Here is a 19,274-nt window from a genome sequence, read left to right as displayed (position 1 = left end):
TATTAACTAAGCAAATATACCTCTTGACTTTCATAGTACATAACAGTTTTTAACGATATTGTTAAATGTATTTAGCTATTAGGCAGATTTTAAAATTGCAATATCAGAAAATATTGAGTAAATATCAGTAAAAATTAGCAATACTTTACATAACTATGGAACAACTTACGATATTTTAATAAATATTGAGTACATATTAAATAAATATTGCAGTATTAAGTAGTATTGCATGAAATATTGAAAGCCATTTAAATATTGGCTGTAAATCTTGCAATTCAGGCTGTTATAAACCAATTAAAGGCCTCTTTCATAGGCGTCTGGATTGACAGTCGCTGTCAGTGTTTACAAATGTTTCTTCACTGATTCCAGATCTGTCGAAGCACCTGGTGCAGAACTACAGTGACGTGGAGGAGCTGATGGAGGCTGGAAACATCAACCGCACCACAGCTAGCACAGGCATGAACGACGCCAGCAGCCGCTCGCATGCCATCTTCACCATCAACTTCACACAGGTGACTGGCGTACAATACGCACATAAATACACAGTTTACTGGCTGGCTTAACTTCTGCAATAAAAACTGTTAGCACACCATGGACCCGTTTCACAGTAGTGGAAGGCATCAGTAGTGGAAGGACTTCAGTGGTAATAGTTTTCATTTTTTTGCATGATAATAGTAATGAAATGGCCTCCACAGAGTCCAGACCTGAACATTATTGAGGCTGTATGAAAACAGTACCAAGGGAAGCCACATTAAACATAGACTTTTGCTTAAAGGGGAAACCTTGTGTTGTTGTTGCTTCCTATATGTTATTCTGTTCAGTTTTTAAACAGAGACTGATTGGTTATGTATTGTGCAAAAGTTTTAGCCCAACAAAGCTGGTATAGTGCTTAAGACTTTTGCTTATTACTGTAAATCTCATTGATTTTCCCCCCCTGACAGGCTAAGTTTGACGCTGAGATGCCGAGTGAGACAGTTAGCAAGATTCATCTGGTGGATTTGGCGGGCAGTGAACGAGCAGATGCCACTGGAGCCACTGGTGTCCGGCTCAAAGAGGGTGGAAATATCAACAAATCTCTGGTCACTTTGGGCAACGTTATCTCAGCCTTAGGTGAGAGGCTTTTATCATTATTGTGTTGTTTTCATACATGTATGAATGTTTGAGTATTAATGGCTGAAAGTTTTGCATTTGTAGCGGATCTGTCGCAGGAAGGAGGAAACAGTCAACTGAAGAAGAAGCAAGTGTTTGTTCCTTACAGAGACTCTGTGCTGACGTGGCTGCTGAAGGACAGTCTGGGAGGAAACTCAAAAACCATCATGATCGCTAGTGAGTCACATGACTGTTGTTGTTTTGACTGCATCTGTTTATTTATTTATTTTTAATCCACAGTTGGAATTTTACAATTTTATGGTTTTATAATAATGGATTTTTTTTTATTTTATTTATTTATTTTTATTTATTATTTATTTATTTATTTTATTTTTTTATTTATTTAATCCACAGTAGGAGTTTTACAATTTTATACAATTTTATGGTTTTATAATAATGGATTTTATTTTATTTTATTTATTTATTTATTTATTTGTTTATTTATTTATTTTTATTTATTATTTATTTATTTATTTATTTTTATTTATTATTTATTTATTTATTTTATTTTTTATTTATTTAATCCACAGTAGGAGTTTTACAATTTTATACAATTTTATGGTTTTATAATAATGTATTTTATTTATTTATTTATTTATTTATTATTCTTTTTTAATAAATATTTAATAATTAATTAATTAATTTTATTTGTTTATTTGTTTATTTATTTAATTATTTTGTATTTATTTATTTGTTTTATTTATTATTTATTTTATGTATTTTAATTTTAATTTCTTTTTTACATGTTTTATATTTGTTATAATTTTTTCAAATATTTTATTTTTATTATTTATCTATTTTGGTTGTAAATTATTGCTTTACTGAGCAAATATTAAACGAATACTGAGTAAATATAGCAATATAAAGTTAACATTTTATGCATACTGAGTAAATATTGAAAAAGTCCATTTTGAATACAACAGAAGCTTTTATTTTGTATTTGTTTTATATAGTCGTAGTTTGTCACAGTCTCAGTTTTAATGGTCAAACATTTCATTAAAATTAATGTTAGTTAATGCTAGTTCATTCATATACTTGCTTTAATTAATAATTAATAATTGTATATGGTAGTTATAAATCATAGTGCAGCATTTAATATAATCTTAGTCTGTCTCAGTATCAGTTTCAGTAATCACTCTTCAATAAGGTATATACAGAAGAAGAGTGAGTGTTGTTGAGTAATTTTAGGACAACTTTGATTAAGGTTTGAATATGAAGTATACAGTATTATAAAGGTTTTTGATTTCTATCATGTGTATGTGATCGTATTGTGTGTTTAAAATAATCTGTCCAGCTATTTCACCTGCTGACGTCAACTACGGCGAGACCTTAAGCACACTGCGCTATGCTAACCGTGCCAAAAACATCATCAACAAGCCCACCATTAATGAGGACTCCAACGTTCGCCTCATCCGAGAGCTGCGGGCCGAGATCGCACGCCTGAAAGCACTGCTCGCTCAGGGAAACCAGGTCTCAACACATTATCTAAGCTTTTGTATTGGAATTTTTTAATATAATCGTAGTTTGTTTCAGTGTCAGTTTACATTAAAGTAATGTTAGTTCATTTATTTACTTACATGAATTCATAATGAATCATTTTATATGGTATTTATTAATCATAGTACAACATTTACTAATGCATTATTAAAATCCAAATCCATGCTTGTTAACATTAGCTAATGCACTGTGAGTTAACACTAGTCAACTTTATTATCATTGGAGGTCCCGTAATAATTAAAATTTAGATGTTTGTATGTTAGTTTTAGGATATGTACTAGCTAGTGTGCTCCAAAACAGTGACAAAACTCACGTTTAGAAGACATAAACCTGATATAAACACCTAAAGCTTGCAGTTTATCATCACCTCATACTTTAGTTTGTCATCAAATTTTTCTACCAATCAAATGCTCTCTAGTATCTGACGTGCCCCGCCCCATTTCATTTGATTCGCTTAAGCTCAACCACACTTACTGGCAGACCTGTGATAGAAACAAATCTATTGGCTGTTTTTAAAGGGAAGGAGCTACTTTATGCCCCGCCCTCTCGTCATGCTTCAGTTGAGATTACGTCAAACGTCGAATAAAACAATGCACGTTTCAAAGCGCACATTTCATTAACGTTATCAAAGATGAACACTGTAATGTACTCTACATTCTAAGTACATTAATTGTATATTATCTAATGAATCCTCTTTGGAAAGTGTTGCTGCTTTAATACTTTTTTTTCACTATGGTATTGTGTGTGATTTTTCAGATAGCACTGCTGGATTCACCCACAGCATTGAGTATGGAGGAGGAACTGCACCATAACGAAGCCCGGGTACTACACACACACAAACACGCATAAAACACACACTCCTTCATGATCACTGCTTTTCGCTCTGAGCAGATACAGTCACACTGTTATTAAATCTGCTGATGTTCATCCACTGAAGCTCATCATGTGCTGTACAGCAGGTTCAGTGTTTGAGTAATAAACGCAGTGTGAACTTTTCTGCTCTCGAAACTGAATGGTATTATCATCAGCGCTGCAGGACTCCACAGTTTTAGCATTTCATTCACATCAGCATCGATGTGTGTGAAACATAAACTGTATTGTTTTTTTAAAGATATTTAAGAAGCAGTGTTCGTACGGGTGCTGGAAATCTTTAAAAATGCTTGAATTTTGATCTAGCATTTTCAAGGTTTGAAAGGTGCTTAGATTTTGGATTAAGTGCTTATAAATGTGTTTGCTTTTTATAATTTTAATTAAATATGTAATATTGATGAACAATTTAGTATATAATAATAATAATTATTATAATAATAATATAAAATAATATAAATATTTTTGCTTTTGCATACAGTGAATACTCTGGGCATGGAGCGTGATCTATCTGTCTTTTTTTTTTTTTTTTTTTTTTTTCCATTTAAAGTATGCGTAAATTTCATTTAAGAGAGTAATGAGAGTAGTTCTATGTTGGGCTTGGTGCAAAAGTGCCATCAAATGTTCCCTTAGAATACTATACTCTGCTATACTACAGTGCATGCGTAAAGTATTCATTTCGCTTCACTTTTTCCACATTTATTTATGTTACAGCCTTATTGCAAAATTAATTTAATTAATTTATGTCCTCAAAATTCTACACACAATACCGCATAATGACAATGTGAAAAAAAGATTTTTTGAAATTGCTGCAAATTTATTAAAAATAAAAACCTGAAAAATCACATATATATAAATAATCACAACCTTTGCCATGAAGCTCTAAATTGAGCTCAGGTACATTCTGTTTCCACTGATCATTCTTTCAGCAGCTTCATTGTAGCTCACCTGTGGTAAATTCAGTTGATTGGACATGATTTGAAACGGCATACACCTGCCTATATAAGGTCCCAGGGTTGACAGTGCATGTGAAAGCACAAACCAAGCTTAAAAACAAGGGAATTGTCTGTAGACCTCTGAGACAAAACCTGCTTCAGAGTGTTCTTGACCTCAGACTGGGGCGACGGTTCATCTTCCAGCAGGACAATGACCCAAAGCACACCGCCAAATATCAATAGAGTGTCTTCACAACAACTCGAGGAATGTCCTTGAGTGGCCCAGCCAGAGTCCAGACCTAAATCCTTTTGAACCTCTCTGGAGAGATCTGAAAATGGCTGTACACTGTCGCTTCCCATACAACCTGATAGAGCTTGAGAGGTACTGCAAAGAGGAATGGACAAAACTTCCTAAAGACAGGTGTGCCAAGCTTGTGACATCATATTCAAAAAGACTTGAGGCTGTAATTGTGGTGCATCAACAAAGTATTGAGCAAAGGCTGTGAATACTGATGTACATGTGATTTTTCAGGTTTTTTATTTTTAATAAATTTGCAAATCAGTCAAAAAATCTTCTTTCACATTGTCATTATGAGGTATTGTGAGGTATTGGATTAAGGCTGTAGCATAAAAATGTGGAAAAAGTGAAGCGCTATGAGTTTTCTTTCCAGGTGCACTGTATACTATACTATACTATACTATACTATACTATACTACAAATACTATAACAAATAGCATCAGATGTAATGTAGTATGATGTATGTATATGCATGTAAATATTTAATTTGCCACACTTGTAATGTGCTGAAAATGTTTGAAATTGCACCTGGAAAGTGTTTGAAGAGTGCTTAAATTTGACTTTGAAAAATGAGTTGGAACCCTCTAGAAGTCAAATAAATTTAATTATCATTCAAACCGGTCTTTCTTTCATTTAATGTGGTAAAATGTTCATCTTTCTGCATGGGGGAAAAAAAAAGAGTGTGATGCCCTGTCCAGTAAACCCAGTGTTGTGCTTATGCGTGTCTTTCTATCGCAGGTGCTGGAGTTGACCAAAGAATGGACGAATAAATGGAACGAAACACAGAACATCCTAAAGGTTTGTCTCAGCTCTTATGCTTACACCAAACGCGAAGCACCTCGTAACTTGCTCTAGTTTACCCGCGGGATGTTTTTTTCTCCTCACCCTAATTATTATTTACTTGAGTTTAATTGTTTGGACTTGGAATTTTGCACGTTCACTGTAATTGTCACTTGCCTCTATTCGTGCCTCTGCAATGACTATGTGTGAATCAGCCATCTGAATCAGCATTTGGTGTGAACCCATTTTTGTTTAATCTCCTCAATCACTGAACCAGACTTTAATTGGGTGAGGATTTTGTTTCGACAGGAGGAAACTCTGGCTCTGAGGAAGGAGGGAATCGGTGTGATCCTGGACTCAGAGCTTCCTCATCTCATCGGCATTGATGACGATCTGCTCAGCACCGGCATCATCCTCTATCATTTAAAGGTAGTGAATGTCTGCCTGCGTTAATAACAGTCCTGCTGATGCTTTGTCATTTGATTTATGCCGAATTGTTTATGGTTTGTGTGTGTTTACAGGAGGGAAGGACGTATGTTGGCCGCGATGATGCCACTACTGAACAGGACATCAGTGAGTCCAACAGTTTATTTATTGGCTAATTGTTAATCTATTTATTTATTGTCAATTGTTATTGTTCATGTTCTCTATCTTTCCTTGCAGTTCTTCATGGTCTGGGTCTGGAGAGTGAGCACTGTTTGATAGAGAGCCAGAACGGGACGGTCACTCTCATTCCTCTGAATGACGCTCAGTGTTCAGTCAATGGAGTTCAGATCACTGAGCCTTGCCAGCTTAACCAAGGTCACACACACACACACACACACACATATACACACACACACACACATACACATACACATACATGTCCTTACAATTTAAAGGTGCAGTATGTAATTTTGACACCCGATGGTTGAACTTGGTATTGTACTGCTGGTTCAAAATACATGCAAGCGCAGGTTGCCAGATTGACGACACCAAGGAGTGTGCCTAACGATCTAGCCTAAAGGCTGATTCAAACAGTGGTTTAAATAAAAGCAATGACACACGATAAAAGGAATATTCTCCATAATAAAAGGAGTTTTTGTCCTAATTAACACTTGAAATTTATATTTTAGAAATGGCTTCTATTTCTTGCAGTTGATCAACAGAAAACTTACAATGATCACCTCAGGTACACCTCATGTGCTTTATTCAGTGTTAAATGCTAATAATGTGAGTTTGAATGCCATTTCACATGACATGTATTGCCATACTACTGAAAGCAGCAGCAGATAGTTCACCTCAGGTCCTGAAAATAAAATAAATCGTTTGAAATTTAACTTTAGAGCTGTGACTCTCAGTGCAAGCCAACACATATCAGAGATTCAGCATCTACATTTAATAATGTTAAAAATGTATTTTTTGCTTCTGAATGTCTGTATTTAAAGTTCTGTCTTGTTTCGTCTGGTGCAAACAGCCAAATTGCTTATCGCTGTAAATCTTGTCACGTAGCTTGTTAGGACACGGGATTACAGTGTAACCTGTTCACCTAATGTTTATGTTTGTAATATTTATATTATTTATTATTTTTATAATAATAATAATTATTATTATTGTCATTATTATTATTATTTATTCATTTATTTATTATTTATTTTGAAATATTTATATTATTTGCTAATTAGTTACCACCTCGTGGAACTCTAAAGCTGCGTCTCATTTTAGGGCGGCTCTATGAGACTGACTGAATAAATAAAACACACAGTTTTCCACCAAGGCAACCCAGGGTGATGAAAAATAATTGCCAAAAAAAAAAAAAACTGCCATTGGGCGGGTTAAATTACCAAAACAGAGACATGCACCATCGCGTAACTCACATTTTCAAAGCAGAATATCTGACTTTCGCATTGTTTTTCAGAAAAGCAAAAATTGAACATATTATGGTATTTTTATGCTTTAGAATGGTCAAAAACTTACATACAGCACCTTTAAAATGAAAAACTGAAAGATACACAAACAAATCTCTCTGTAAAAACCTTTTAAATAGAAAAAAAAACTGTTAAACTATATTATAGCCTCTAAAGAGGAGATTTCTGGCTCTGAAAATATTTATGTATATGTACATTTCCTAGTGATGGGTTGTAGCTGGAAGGGCATCCAATGTGTAAAACATGTGCTGGAGAAGTTGGTAGTTCATTCCGCTTTGGCCGAAAAGAAAATGAATGAATGAATGAATGAATGAATGTATATGTACAGTATGTATGTATATACACACTTTTAATTTACAGATGCAAAAAGATATTGTGTAATGTTGTTTTTATTTCTTGTAGTTTTTTAAAAAAACAAGCCAAAAATCCAAAACAGAAAAATTGTCCAGTGCATGAAATTGTAACAGTTTTTTCAAGTAACATCTTTGCCCTAAACAGTAGGTTAATTTGTGCTGTGTTTGTGTTACTCAGGCGCGGTCATTCTCCTCGGCAGAACCAATATGTTCAGATTTAACCATCCTAAAGAAGCAGCTAAACTACGAGAAAAGAGAAAGGTGAGAGAAGCTTCATACAGTTCACCCCCCCAACACTTGTTTTTAACATGTATTCACTCGCCTGTCAGAACATCCAAAAGGCAACATTAAGTTCAGTAGAATGTTAATAAAAAGATTATGCAAGTGGAAGCTCACATTTCAGACCATCATGAACGTTCTGTTTGCAGAGGCTGGATTGAAATAATGTTCCATTTCTATCACAGAACAATTGATCATTTTCATAAGACCTCAATTTATACCATTACCATATATGGTTCTTTTCCTGATTAAGGGTTAAATAGTTCACCCAAAAGTAGAAATTCTGTCATCATTTACTCCCTTTAAATGATTAAAATCGATTTTCTGTATTGTTCTATTGAACACAAAAGAAGATATTTTGAAGAGAGCTGCAAACCTGTGAGCATCCACTTCCATAGTATTTGTTTTTTTCTACTATGGAAGTCAGTGGTAACAGATTTTGTTCAGCATTCTTCAAAACAGCTTCATTTGTGTTGAACAGAAAAAAAAAAAGAATTAGAGAGTAAATCTTCGTATTTGAGTGAACTGTCCCTTCAATGTCTGCTCTGTGTTTCTCCTCAGAGTGGCCTTCTCACCAGCCTGAGCTTATCCATGTCTGATCTGTCTAAATCCTGTGAAAACCTCTCCACCGTCATGCTCTATAACCCTGGGTAAGCCGCTGTGTGTGTGTATGACCGAGCGAGTGGCATCTACTTCCTCAGTTCCTCCCTCTCTTCCTCCCAGGAGCCTCCTCTTCCCTCCTCTCTCCATCCTCCTCGCTCTTCATGCTCTCCGGCAGCATCGCTGGTACTGCTAATGCAAAGTGCATTAAAACAGCTCGCAGGGAATGCTAATGGCTCGTTTTCACTGAGCAGTACAGTACAGGTCTATTTCCATTTCTACTCTCAGAAGTATTAAAATAGCAAACGGTACTGTACAAGCCTGTTATACTTCAAATGAAATAAAATAGAACTGACAAAACAATGTTCAATTTGGGAGTTCGAAATGGCTCACCAAACCAATTGAGTTAAATTAGGCTGTCCAGTCTCTGTGCTCTGTCCATTATTTCCACTGTATCCGTTCACCTGAGGGAACAGAGGGTATCCACAGGGTTTGAAAAAGTCTTAATGTCTTAAATTAAAAAAAATGTATAACATTTTGGTCTTTAAAAAATCTTAAATTCACTGAAATATTGTCTTGTAGGTTTTAAATCATTTTAAACAGATTTTAATTTTCCCTTGTTTATGTAAAGCTACCCAGTCGATCAACACACATTCAATTTCCAACAATGCATCTCAATAAAACTTTGAACAAAACTATATTTATATTAAAACAGTCTTTCGCAGGGCTGGAATGGGACTCCTTTTTAGCCCTAGAGTTTCAAGCCTTAAGCCTGGTTTATAGTTCTGCGTCAAGTGACCGGCGTAACCCACGGCGCATGCAATGCACATAGCTGTGCATTTATACTTCTGCGCGCGGTCTCTGTTGGTCTGCATTAACACTTCTGAAACGCTAGTGGGCAGTGAGGTGTAAATGTTCCTCTGTGTCGAGTTTCTTCTCTGCTGTTTTGCTTTTCCTGAACACTTCCTGGATGTACAAGTGGCTCAAACTCGCTCATTTTGAGGCAGGAAACGGCGGACGTGCAACAACTTTAACTATGAGGTAAACACAAAACAAAACTCTCCATCTGGAGCTCCTTCACGGAACTCCACACTTGTAAACAATCGCTACATTGGGTTTGCGCCATTCGCGCGGCTCTTGATCCCGCCCAGACTCGTTAGCGCTACCAAGCCGACCAATGACAGAGCTTGCGCTACGCGTCGTTGCGACGTGTAGTTACATTTTTTGAGAGGTCCACATCAGCAAAGGCCACTGCGAAGGTGAAGGGCTATGCGTCAACGCCGTAGCATACGCTGGCGTTTGACGCAGAAGTATAAACTTTAGACTGGCCCACTTCAGTTCACTATATTAAAATAACGTCAATTTCAATTCAGTACTTCACAGTGAAGATTTATTTGAACAGTTAACACAATGTAATGTTTGACAGTATCAGAATCTATTTTCTGTAAGTCCCACCAGTGCTGATATACAGCCATATCTCACTGCTACTCATGTGATATTGCGTTTATACAACAGTTCGACGGCACAATCCTGTATATAAATAAGAAAATCAAACACGGAGAGTCTAAAAACCCCTTTTTATTAGGAACTACTTTCTTCCGCTATTCATTCGCATCTGCAGCTGACATCAAACTTTAGAGCTATTGTTTGAATGACTCTCTATAGAGTAATGTCTAAAGTGAAGACAAAACAGCTGATTTTGCTCACATTTTAGGATTATAAGGCTGAATGTGACAATGCCATCAGTCTACAGAGGTATATCCCTACAGTCTATTACAGTCTACAGTATTTTTCTCTGTTGCAATTGGGGTATCACAACAATTAACCCCAAAAAAAGCAACGCAATCACTACCAGACTGCTGTTGTGCTTGCGATAAGGAAAAACGCTAAACACGTGCAGTCTTTGCTTCTTTATTCTGCCAACACAACACACATTCTTGATATGCGAGCAAATCGGTATAAATACAGCACTACAACGTACAAAAGAGAGAGATCATCTTACCTGCCAACATGTCTCTGAAAACCCGAGAGACCGGCAGGAGGGGTTGTTCGGGGGTGAGGTCTCTTAATAGTGAATAACACTGTTGAGAACCGGGATAGGATGCAGCGGGTTTTGGGCGGCTGCTTCGATTGGGTACTGTACCAACATTGGGAACCCGGGGGTGTTTGCAGACTGTACCAAAGAGGGGGGTGGGTGACAATACGGGAGTTTTCCAGAAGAAATAAAAAACGTGATGGTTGCAGGAGATTGGTCTAAAAACACGATATACTCCCAGGAAAAATGGGTTGGCAGGTATGCTTACCAGTTTAATAATGATTTGATCTGCTATAGTTAGAAATCAGACTGTTATAAGCTTCTAAGCGTAAGGGCTTATTATGCGGTTCTGTTCCCATCTTGTGGATAGAAAACATCAACCATCTTTGATCTACACCAGGGGTGCTCAACCCTGTTCCTGGAGATCGACCTTCCTGCAGATTTCAGTTGCTACCCATTTCAAACACACCTGCTTGTAATTATTAAGTGCTGTTCAGGTTCTAATTAATTGGTTCAGGTGTGTTTGATCAGGGTGGGAGCTGAGCTTTGCAGGAAGGTAGATCTCCAGGAACAGGGTTGAGCGGCCATGGTCTATACTATGGCAGGCTAATGGCCGTCAACGAGCTCTCTTAGAAATTGTAAATATTTTAAAATAGGCACTATTCTTACAAATAAACTGCATAGTTGCAATCTAAACAACTACATTCTTGACTAAAAAAGCCTCAAAAGTATATTTTGTTGTCTTACAACAAAACTGTAGTGTCTCTGCTTGTTGCTGGCTGTATGTGGGCGGAGTAATACACAAAGGGTAAAGAGGCTGTACGGGTGCTGATATTACTCAAATATATCACGGCTATCAGCCAATCAGATTCGAGAACCAGACAGAACTGTTGTATAAATCTATGTGGAAATCAATTTACAAAATACTATAAACTTTACTGACTGCTTCATTTCCACATTTCCACAAACACGAGCCTGATCAGGTTAACTGTACTGAATTTTACTGTACTGTACTAATGTGTGGAAACGAGGCATGAGTGGATGTTTACACGACACTGTTTTTCATCTAAAAGCTACTCTATTTTTAACCCTTTAATTGTCATTGTGACTGCCTGTATGACCTTTTGCCCACAGCTTATCATTAAAACAGAAAATGTAACTAAATGTTTAATTTGATTTGACCAAAGAAATTGGTCAGAAGTGTAAGTAAATAGTTAATGCAATTTGGTTGTACACGAACGCAAAGGTGCCAGTGCTACCGTTATTGACAACTACAAAAATGTAAATATGCGAAATTGGTGATGTGAAGCACATGTGTAATATATGTTCAGTCTTTCTATTCAGTTTCCAATGGGAGAAATTACTAGGAATATTTAACATTCAACCATTTATTTATTTAGAAAACAGTCAAACTACTCGCTCTATAAACAAGTGTGTTCATGACTATATATAAATAGTAAAATAATATAATAAGAAAATGTCCGTTTGCAACATCAAGAAGCTTAACGAGCTGTTTTTAACGTCTTAACATCAATAAAAGTGAATGAGACTGGAAGTCTCCAGCCAAAAAGATTCCAATGTCTGCACCCGCTCATACAACAAGAATAAGGTCAATAGGCATGTGCGAGTAGCTGACAACCAAAACAAAACTGTTGGACTACAGGACTGCATGTGTGCTTTATGACGTCATATCGCCACCTGCTGGCCCGAAATGCAAAATACACTGTTTTTAGTCATTTTTTCAGATCCATTTAAATGAAGATAATATGCAAAACCCTTCAAAAACCTTTTCTGTTTTTAGTACATCATTGTCGTGTAAACCTGTCCTACTTCTAACCTCTGCTTGCCAGATTGACCCATTGATCCCAAAAACAGCCAATAGGAGATGCATAATATGTTAGTCAGCATTTGACTTTAAGATGACGAATGTATGCTGGGCCAGATTTACTAACTGCTTATGCCAGCGCAAATCTGCTTTTTTCAACCAACTTTCCACTCCCATATGCACTGAGACACAGGCTTTATTTAGTAAATCTGGCCTTTAGGTGTTTTCTCTTATATTTTAAATGAATGACCACCAGCAGATTAGTCAGTTCAGCTGTGAATGGGGTGATTTGCAACTTTTTATTTACTTTACTTTTCAGAGGTTTGGCTTTAGTATTTTGTATTGAGTAGTTCATTGTTTTTTAAAGAAATTAATATTTTATTAACATTTATAACCTTACAAAAGATTTGAATTTAAGTTTTTTTTTATATTGCTAATTCATAAATGATTTTAGCAATGCAATATTTTTTTGCAATTGTGTAGTTTTTAATATTAAGTTAATGTTAACGTTAATGACCATAACACTGAAAGTTAATGACAACACTGAACCGCACAGATTTATAATACAAAATGCGTTGTTTTCATATTAATGCATTCCTAATTAACAGCTAAATGCATGTTGGCTGTTTGCAATTTATCATTTTATGGAAGGATGCACAGTAAAAACGAGTTTAATGATGGTTTTGCTGCTGATGTTTAGATGATTATGATTTTGCATGTGCAAAAAACTCCTTGACTGTTTACTAATCATGATCTTGAGAAATGACCAACTTCATGGCATAAGTAAAATTTCATTTAATTGAATTTCCTATTTTAATTATTTTTTTCTTTATTTAATTATTTATCTTTATTTTTATTTTTTTTTTTCTTAATGTATCTATTATTATTATTATTATTATTATTATTATTATTATTTTGTATTATTTATTATTTTATTATTCATTTAATTGATTATGTTATTATTTTTATTATTAATAATTTTTATATTATTTTTAAAATTATTTTATTGTTTGTTTTATATACATTTTTATTGTTTTTTATTATTTAATTTATTATTATTTTGTTATTGTTTATTTTATATTATTTAATTATTATTATTATTAGTAGTAGTATTTTATATAAATTATTTTTATTATTTTTATTGTTTATTATATATATATATATATATATATATATATATATATATATTATTGTTGTTTAATTCATATAATTTATTTTTGTATTTTTATATTATTATTATTATTATAATTATTTGTTATATTATTTTTATTGTTTATTATATATTTATATTATTATTATTATTATTTATGACATTTAAAAACACTGTCAGTATTGTTAATAATATTTTATTTAATCAACCTGAACTAAGAGTAATTCAGACTGAGAGTCTGTGTTTATACAGCAGCAGTATTTGGTAACATTTGCTCTCTCTGAACTTCTTCATGACAGTCTCTTCACTGAAAAGGGTCCCATCTTTCTCAGGTTAGAAGCAAAGCGCAACTGGTGTCCTCTTGCTAACTGTTGTGTTTTTGTGTAATAGTAATCAGTCAGTATTTGTGGATTCTCTCTCTCCATTTCTCCTTCATCATGCCTGTGAGAAGCACTTCATTCACTGTAGTTAAATGTGTGTTTGTGTGTATGTGTGTGTGTGTGTGTGCGCGTGCGCATCTCTCTGTTTTTGCAGCATGTGCTTATAGTTGCAGCGCATGTAATGTGACCTGCTGGATGCTCATAGTAATGGAGACCCTCATCACATGCACTGTTGTGTGTGTTTACGCAATGCGCGTGTTTGCCTATTTGTGTGTGTTTGTCTGTGTGTGTGCGAGACACTAATCACGTCTCATGTTCCAGACTGGAGTTTGAAAGGCAGCAAAGAGAAGAACTGGAAAAACTGGAAAATAAAAGGTTTGTCATGTGACTGAAACGCATCATTGTGAAACCCCGCCCTCTGTTACATGCATCATGCTATGAAAGCAAAATGCACTAAGCAAGCCGTGCTACTTTATTATTATTATTCATAACTAAACTACAATAATATTTATGAATTCCAAAGTTAAGTGAATAATAGTGAGTTTAGAATTTTAGTTGCACAGTAATAAAAATAGTATAGTGAAAGCTGTAATATAAATAGCAGCTGCAGATTGTTTTTCTATTAGTTTTTATTTTAATATGTAGGAGCTGCATAAATATACAAACACTAAACTATATATGTGTATGTGTGCGTACTGAACGTGTATACGGTCAAGCCTGAAATTATTCATAATTATTCACATATGTATGTGTGTTGTTTATATGCTTTAATAATGCTTATTATGATTATATATAATCTATTATGTATACAGAATGTATACACTCACTGGCCACTTTATTAGGTACACCTTACTAGTACCGGGTTGGACCCCCTTTTGCCTTCAGAACTGCCTTAATTTTTCATGCATGAATTCAACAAGGTACTGGAAATATTCCTCAGAGATTTTGGTCCATATTAACATGATAGCAGCACGCAGTTGCTGCAGATTTGTCGGCTGCACATCCATAATGTGAATCTCCCGTTCCACCACATCCCAAAGGTGCTCTATTGAATTGAGATCTTGTGACTGTGGAGGCCATTTGAGTACAGTGAACTCATTGTCATGTTCAAGAAAGCAGTCTGAGATGATTGTTGCTTTATGACGTGGCGTGTTATCCTGCTGGAAGTAGCCATCAGAAGATGGGCACACTGTGTGTGTCATAAAGGGATGGACATGGTCAACAACAATACTCAGGTAGGCTCTGATGTTGACATGATGCTCAATTGGTACTAATGGACCCAAAGTGTGCCAAGAAAATATTCCCCACACCATTACACCACCACCAGCAGCCTGAACCGTTGATACAAGACAGGATGGATCCAAGCTTTTATGTTGTTGATGCCAAATTCTGACCCTACCATCCGAATATCGCAGCAGAAATCGAGACTCATCAGACCAGGCAACGTTTCTCCAATCTTAGTGAGCCTGTGTGAATTGTAGCCTCAGTTTCCAGTTCTTAGCTGACAGGAGTGTCACCTGGTGTGGTCCTCTGCTGCTGTAGCCCATCTGCCTCAAGGTTAGACGTGTTGTGTGTTCAGAGATGCTCTTCTGCAGACCTCGGTTGTAACGAGTGGTTATCTGAGTTACTGTTGGCATCTGGCATCAACAAGGCATTTGCGCCCACAGAACTTCCACTCACTGGATATTTTCTCTTTTTCAGGCCATTCTCTGTAAACCCTAGAGTTGGTTGTGCGTGAAAAATCTAGTAGATCAGCAGTTTCTGAAATTCCACGTCTGGCACCAACAATCATGCTACATTCAAAGTCACTTAAATCACCTTTCTTCCCCGTTCTGATGCTCTGTTTGAGCTGCAGCAGATCATCTTGACCATGTCTGCGTCTGAAGCCACATACTACTATATTGTACACTAAAATCAGTATGCGAGCCGAGTAGTATGTCCGAATTAATAGAATTTGAAAATCAGTATGCGAGAAGTACCCGATGACTTACTACTTCCGGCGAGATTCTGAAGTGAGTAGTAGGCGGTTTCTGTCGCAGCCCATGTCTACATGCCTAAAAGCATGGAGTTGCTGCCATGTGATTACCTGATTAGAAATTTGCATTAACAAGCAGTTGGACAGGTGTACCTAATAAAGTCAGTGTATATGTTTGTATTTATACAGTATAATTGGTAATTGTTTTGCTTTCTAAATATTCATTTATAAATTTAAATATGTAAATGCTACATGTCCTTTGCAAATGATAAAAAGTCATGCAGAATTATGGCTTATAGTAAATGTCTCTTATCATGTGTTCAGTTTCACCTGTCGCTGGTTTATTCTCGGCCCTGTCATCATTATTGTTTTCTGCTGGTTTGGCTCTGTGGCAGGCGGCTGATCAAGGAGATGGAGGAGAAGCAGAAGTGTGAGAAGGTGGAGCTGGAGCGCATGCAGCAGGAGGTGGAGTCCCAGAGGAAAGAGTCGGAGCAGGTGCAGCAGCGCATCCGCAGACAGGAGGAGAGTCTGCGCCGACGCAGCCAGGACATCGAGAGCCGCCTCCGAGACCTGATCGCAGAGAAGCAGAGATTCCAGGTCAGAAAAAAATTTAAGCAGTTGTGTACTACGACATTGAATGAAGTTATCCTGCGAGTCTTAGAACTCAGAACTCCCTTGCTAGCTTACAGTGAAGTCCCACTGCTTTATCATTGCTTGTTTAGCTCTACCCACTGATTCATCACTGCCTGTTTAGCTCCACCCACTGCTTCAACAACACCATGTTTAGCTCCACCCACTTAATTTACATCAGTGCCTGTTTAGCTTCGCCCACTGCTTCTACATCACTGCTTGTTTAGGTCTGCCCACTGCTACATCACTGCCTATTTAGTTCCGCCTACTGCTTCTACATCACTGCCTGTTTAGGTCTGCCCACTGCTACATCACTGCCTGTATAGCTCCAACCACTGCTTCAACATCACTGTGTTTAGCTCCATCCACTAAATCTACATCAGTGCCAGTTTAGCTCCACCCACTGCTTCTACATGACTGCTTGTTTAGCTCCACTCACTGCTTCTACATCACTGCTTATTTAGCTCCGCCCACTGCTTCTACATCATTGCTTGTTTAATCCGCCCACTGCTTCTACATCACTGCTTATTTGGCTCCGCCCACTGCTACAACATTACTGCTGTTTAGCTCCACCCATTTCCTTTATGGTACTGCCTGTTTAGCTCCACCCATTGCTTCTACATCACTGTTTGTCTAGCTCCACCAACTGCTTCTTTTCTGCCTGCTTTACTCTGCCCACTGCCTACTGCTTCTACATCACTGCCTTTTAAGCTCCGCCTAGTGCTTCTACATCACTCTGTTTAGCCGCACCCACTGCTTTTACATCACTGCCTGTTTAGCTCCACCCACTGCTTCTACATCACTGCCTGTTTAGCTCCACCCACTGCTTCTACATCGGTGCTTGTTTAGCTCCGCCCACTGCTTCAACATCAATGGTTGTTTAGCTCTACCCACTGCTGCTACATCACTGCTTATTTGGCTCTACCCACTGCTTTTGCATCACTGCTTGTTTAGCTCCGCCCAGTGCTTCTACATCACTGCCTGTTTAGCTCCACCCAGTGCTTCTACATCACTGCCTGTTTAGCTCCGCCCAGTGCTTCTACATCACTGCTTATTTAGCTCTGCCCAGTGCGTCTATGTCACTCCCTGTAAAATCAGTGCCTTTTAAGCTCCGCCCACTGCTTCTACGTTTCATGCCGAATGCTCAAAATTGTGAGCAATATTACCGGAAATAGTAGACGATCCGGGTAACATTGGTGACCTCATTTTCACATACTATGACTTGGCACATGCTAATTATATTTTTGAGTCTATTAAAAATGGATAATATGCGAATTGGGACACAGCTATGTTTTTTTTTTTTTTTTAAAAACCATCTTTGGACCTGAAGGGAAGCTTTTATTGCTGATGTTTGTTTTTTTTCAGGAGGAAAGGCACCGAGACCAGAAGGAGCAGGAGGAGCAGAAGCAGCTGAAGCAGGAGCTGGAGGAGAAAGAGAAAGACGAGGAGGAAGAGGAGGATCTGGAGGAAGATGAAAAGACTCAGGCTCAGCGAGAGCGAGCAGAGCAAACCGAGCTCTTCCGTGAGCTGGAGCGGCTCAAGAGAGAAAGAGAGGAGCAGGCCGTCAAACTCCAGCTGGAGCGCAGGTCAAAAACATAATCTAAAAGACTACGTCATGTACTTGTAATTACCTGAATATGAGATGTGTCGAGTTATCTTAATATTACATTTTGGAGTGAGGCAATTTGGTCAAACTTACAGACATTTCAATACAATTAAAATAAGAATTGAAGTGTTATTTTAAAAACTTAATTACAATAATAGTTCCAATCATAACAACATGAATAATAATCATAGTTATAAAAGTTAGATTATTAATAATTAAGGTATTAATATTATGTGTAGATTTTTCTTATCAGATAAATAATTGAATAACATTTAATTTAGCATGTTTTTAACATGTAACGTAGAATATTTGTGAAAATAGTTGCATTATATTTATTCTTTTTCGTTTTTTTCTATATGTGCAGAATTATAATTATGTATTATTACGGTAGATTTATAAGATTCAGAGGTATTTATGAGTGAGACCATAGAGAGGGGAGTTTCAGTAAAGTAAACGAGATGTGACGAGGCTATGGACGAGAACAGCAGTGGCGTGAGGGGTAAGAGAAGGGCGGAGACAGTTAATGTTGCGTAGGTGGAAGTAAGCAGACCGGGTGATGTTATCGATCTGAGAATCAAAAGATAGGGTGCTATCAAGGATGACACCCAGACTCTTAGGGCATACTCACACTATGCACAGTTGCCTCGAACCGGGCCAAAGCACACTTGTCCCCCCTCCTGTCTCCCCCAATGGTCCGTACTCACATTAGAATCGGGCTTGGGCACGCTTACGTCATCGATGCTGCGCTGTTCAGTAAGCGCTCTCGCTTAGCAAAGTGGAGATTTCTTTAGTTATGTCGCTTTATTAGACCTTAGGGATGCAGTGACACGCTGTCAGATATTTCGCTGTGTTGATTTGATTGGGTACCAACAAGCAAAACCCCAATTTTTAAATGATTTAATTTGAGAAAGTTAAGAGAAAGCCAAGATTTAATTTCTCCTGAGCAAGCTGTAAGTGATGAAGGTGGAAAAAAAGAAGAGGGTTTGCCAGAGAGATAGAGCTGGGTGT

The 19,274-nt window shown here is 36.9% G+C and overlaps 1 protein-coding gene across 6 annotated transcripts in view; it reads left to right on the top strand.

The window, feature by feature from the left end:
- Positions 1 to 19,274, top strand: part of kif16ba (kinesin family member 16Ba) — a 42,619-nt gene that overhangs the window by 6,426 nt on the left and 16,919 nt on the right. For 3 of the 6 annotated variants that reach the window (XR_015477006.1, XM_087237739.1, XM_087237737.1), the window contains exons 7-20: positions 370 to 512; positions 942 to 1,110; positions 1,195 to 1,326; positions 2,444 to 2,619; positions 3,403 to 3,468; positions 5,485 to 5,544; positions 5,836 to 5,955; positions 6,048 to 6,099; positions 6,190 to 6,327; positions 7,965 to 8,047; positions 8,627 to 8,715; positions 14,377 to 14,430; positions 16,426 to 16,627; positions 18,026 to 18,246. Coding sequence is in view for 5 of the 6 variants with exons in the window: in XM_087237739.1 (XP_087093865.1) it covers positions 370 to 512; positions 942 to 1,110; positions 1,195 to 1,326; positions 2,444 to 2,619; positions 3,403 to 3,468; positions 5,485 to 5,544; positions 5,836 to 5,955; positions 6,048 to 6,099; positions 6,190 to 6,327; positions 7,965 to 8,047; positions 8,627 to 8,715; positions 14,377 to 14,430; positions 16,426 to 16,627; positions 18,026 to 18,246 (1,705 nt within the window). In the remaining variant the exon portion in view is untranslated. Of the gene's footprint in view, positions 1 to 369; positions 513 to 941; positions 1,111 to 1,194; positions 1,327 to 2,443; positions 2,620 to 3,402; positions 3,469 to 5,484; positions 5,545 to 5,835; positions 5,956 to 6,047; positions 6,100 to 6,189; positions 6,328 to 7,964; positions 8,048 to 8,626; positions 8,716 to 8,788; positions 8,852 to 13,974; positions 14,008 to 14,376; positions 14,431 to 16,425; positions 16,628 to 18,025; positions 18,247 to 19,274 lie in introns of all 6 variants that reach the window. The other 3 variants (XM_087237738.1, XM_087237736.1, XM_087237740.1) reach the window with 2 other exon arrangements.

Source organism: Danio rerio, chromosome 1 (genome assembly GCF_052040795.2).
Source record: "Danio rerio strain M-AB ecotype USA chromosome 1, GRCz13ab, whole genome shotgun sequence".
NCBI lineage: Eukaryota > Metazoa > Chordata > Actinopteri > Cypriniformes > Danionidae > Danio > Danio rerio.
Note: the sequence above shows the minus strand (reverse complement) of the source record. Positions and strands in the feature narration are given on the sequence as shown.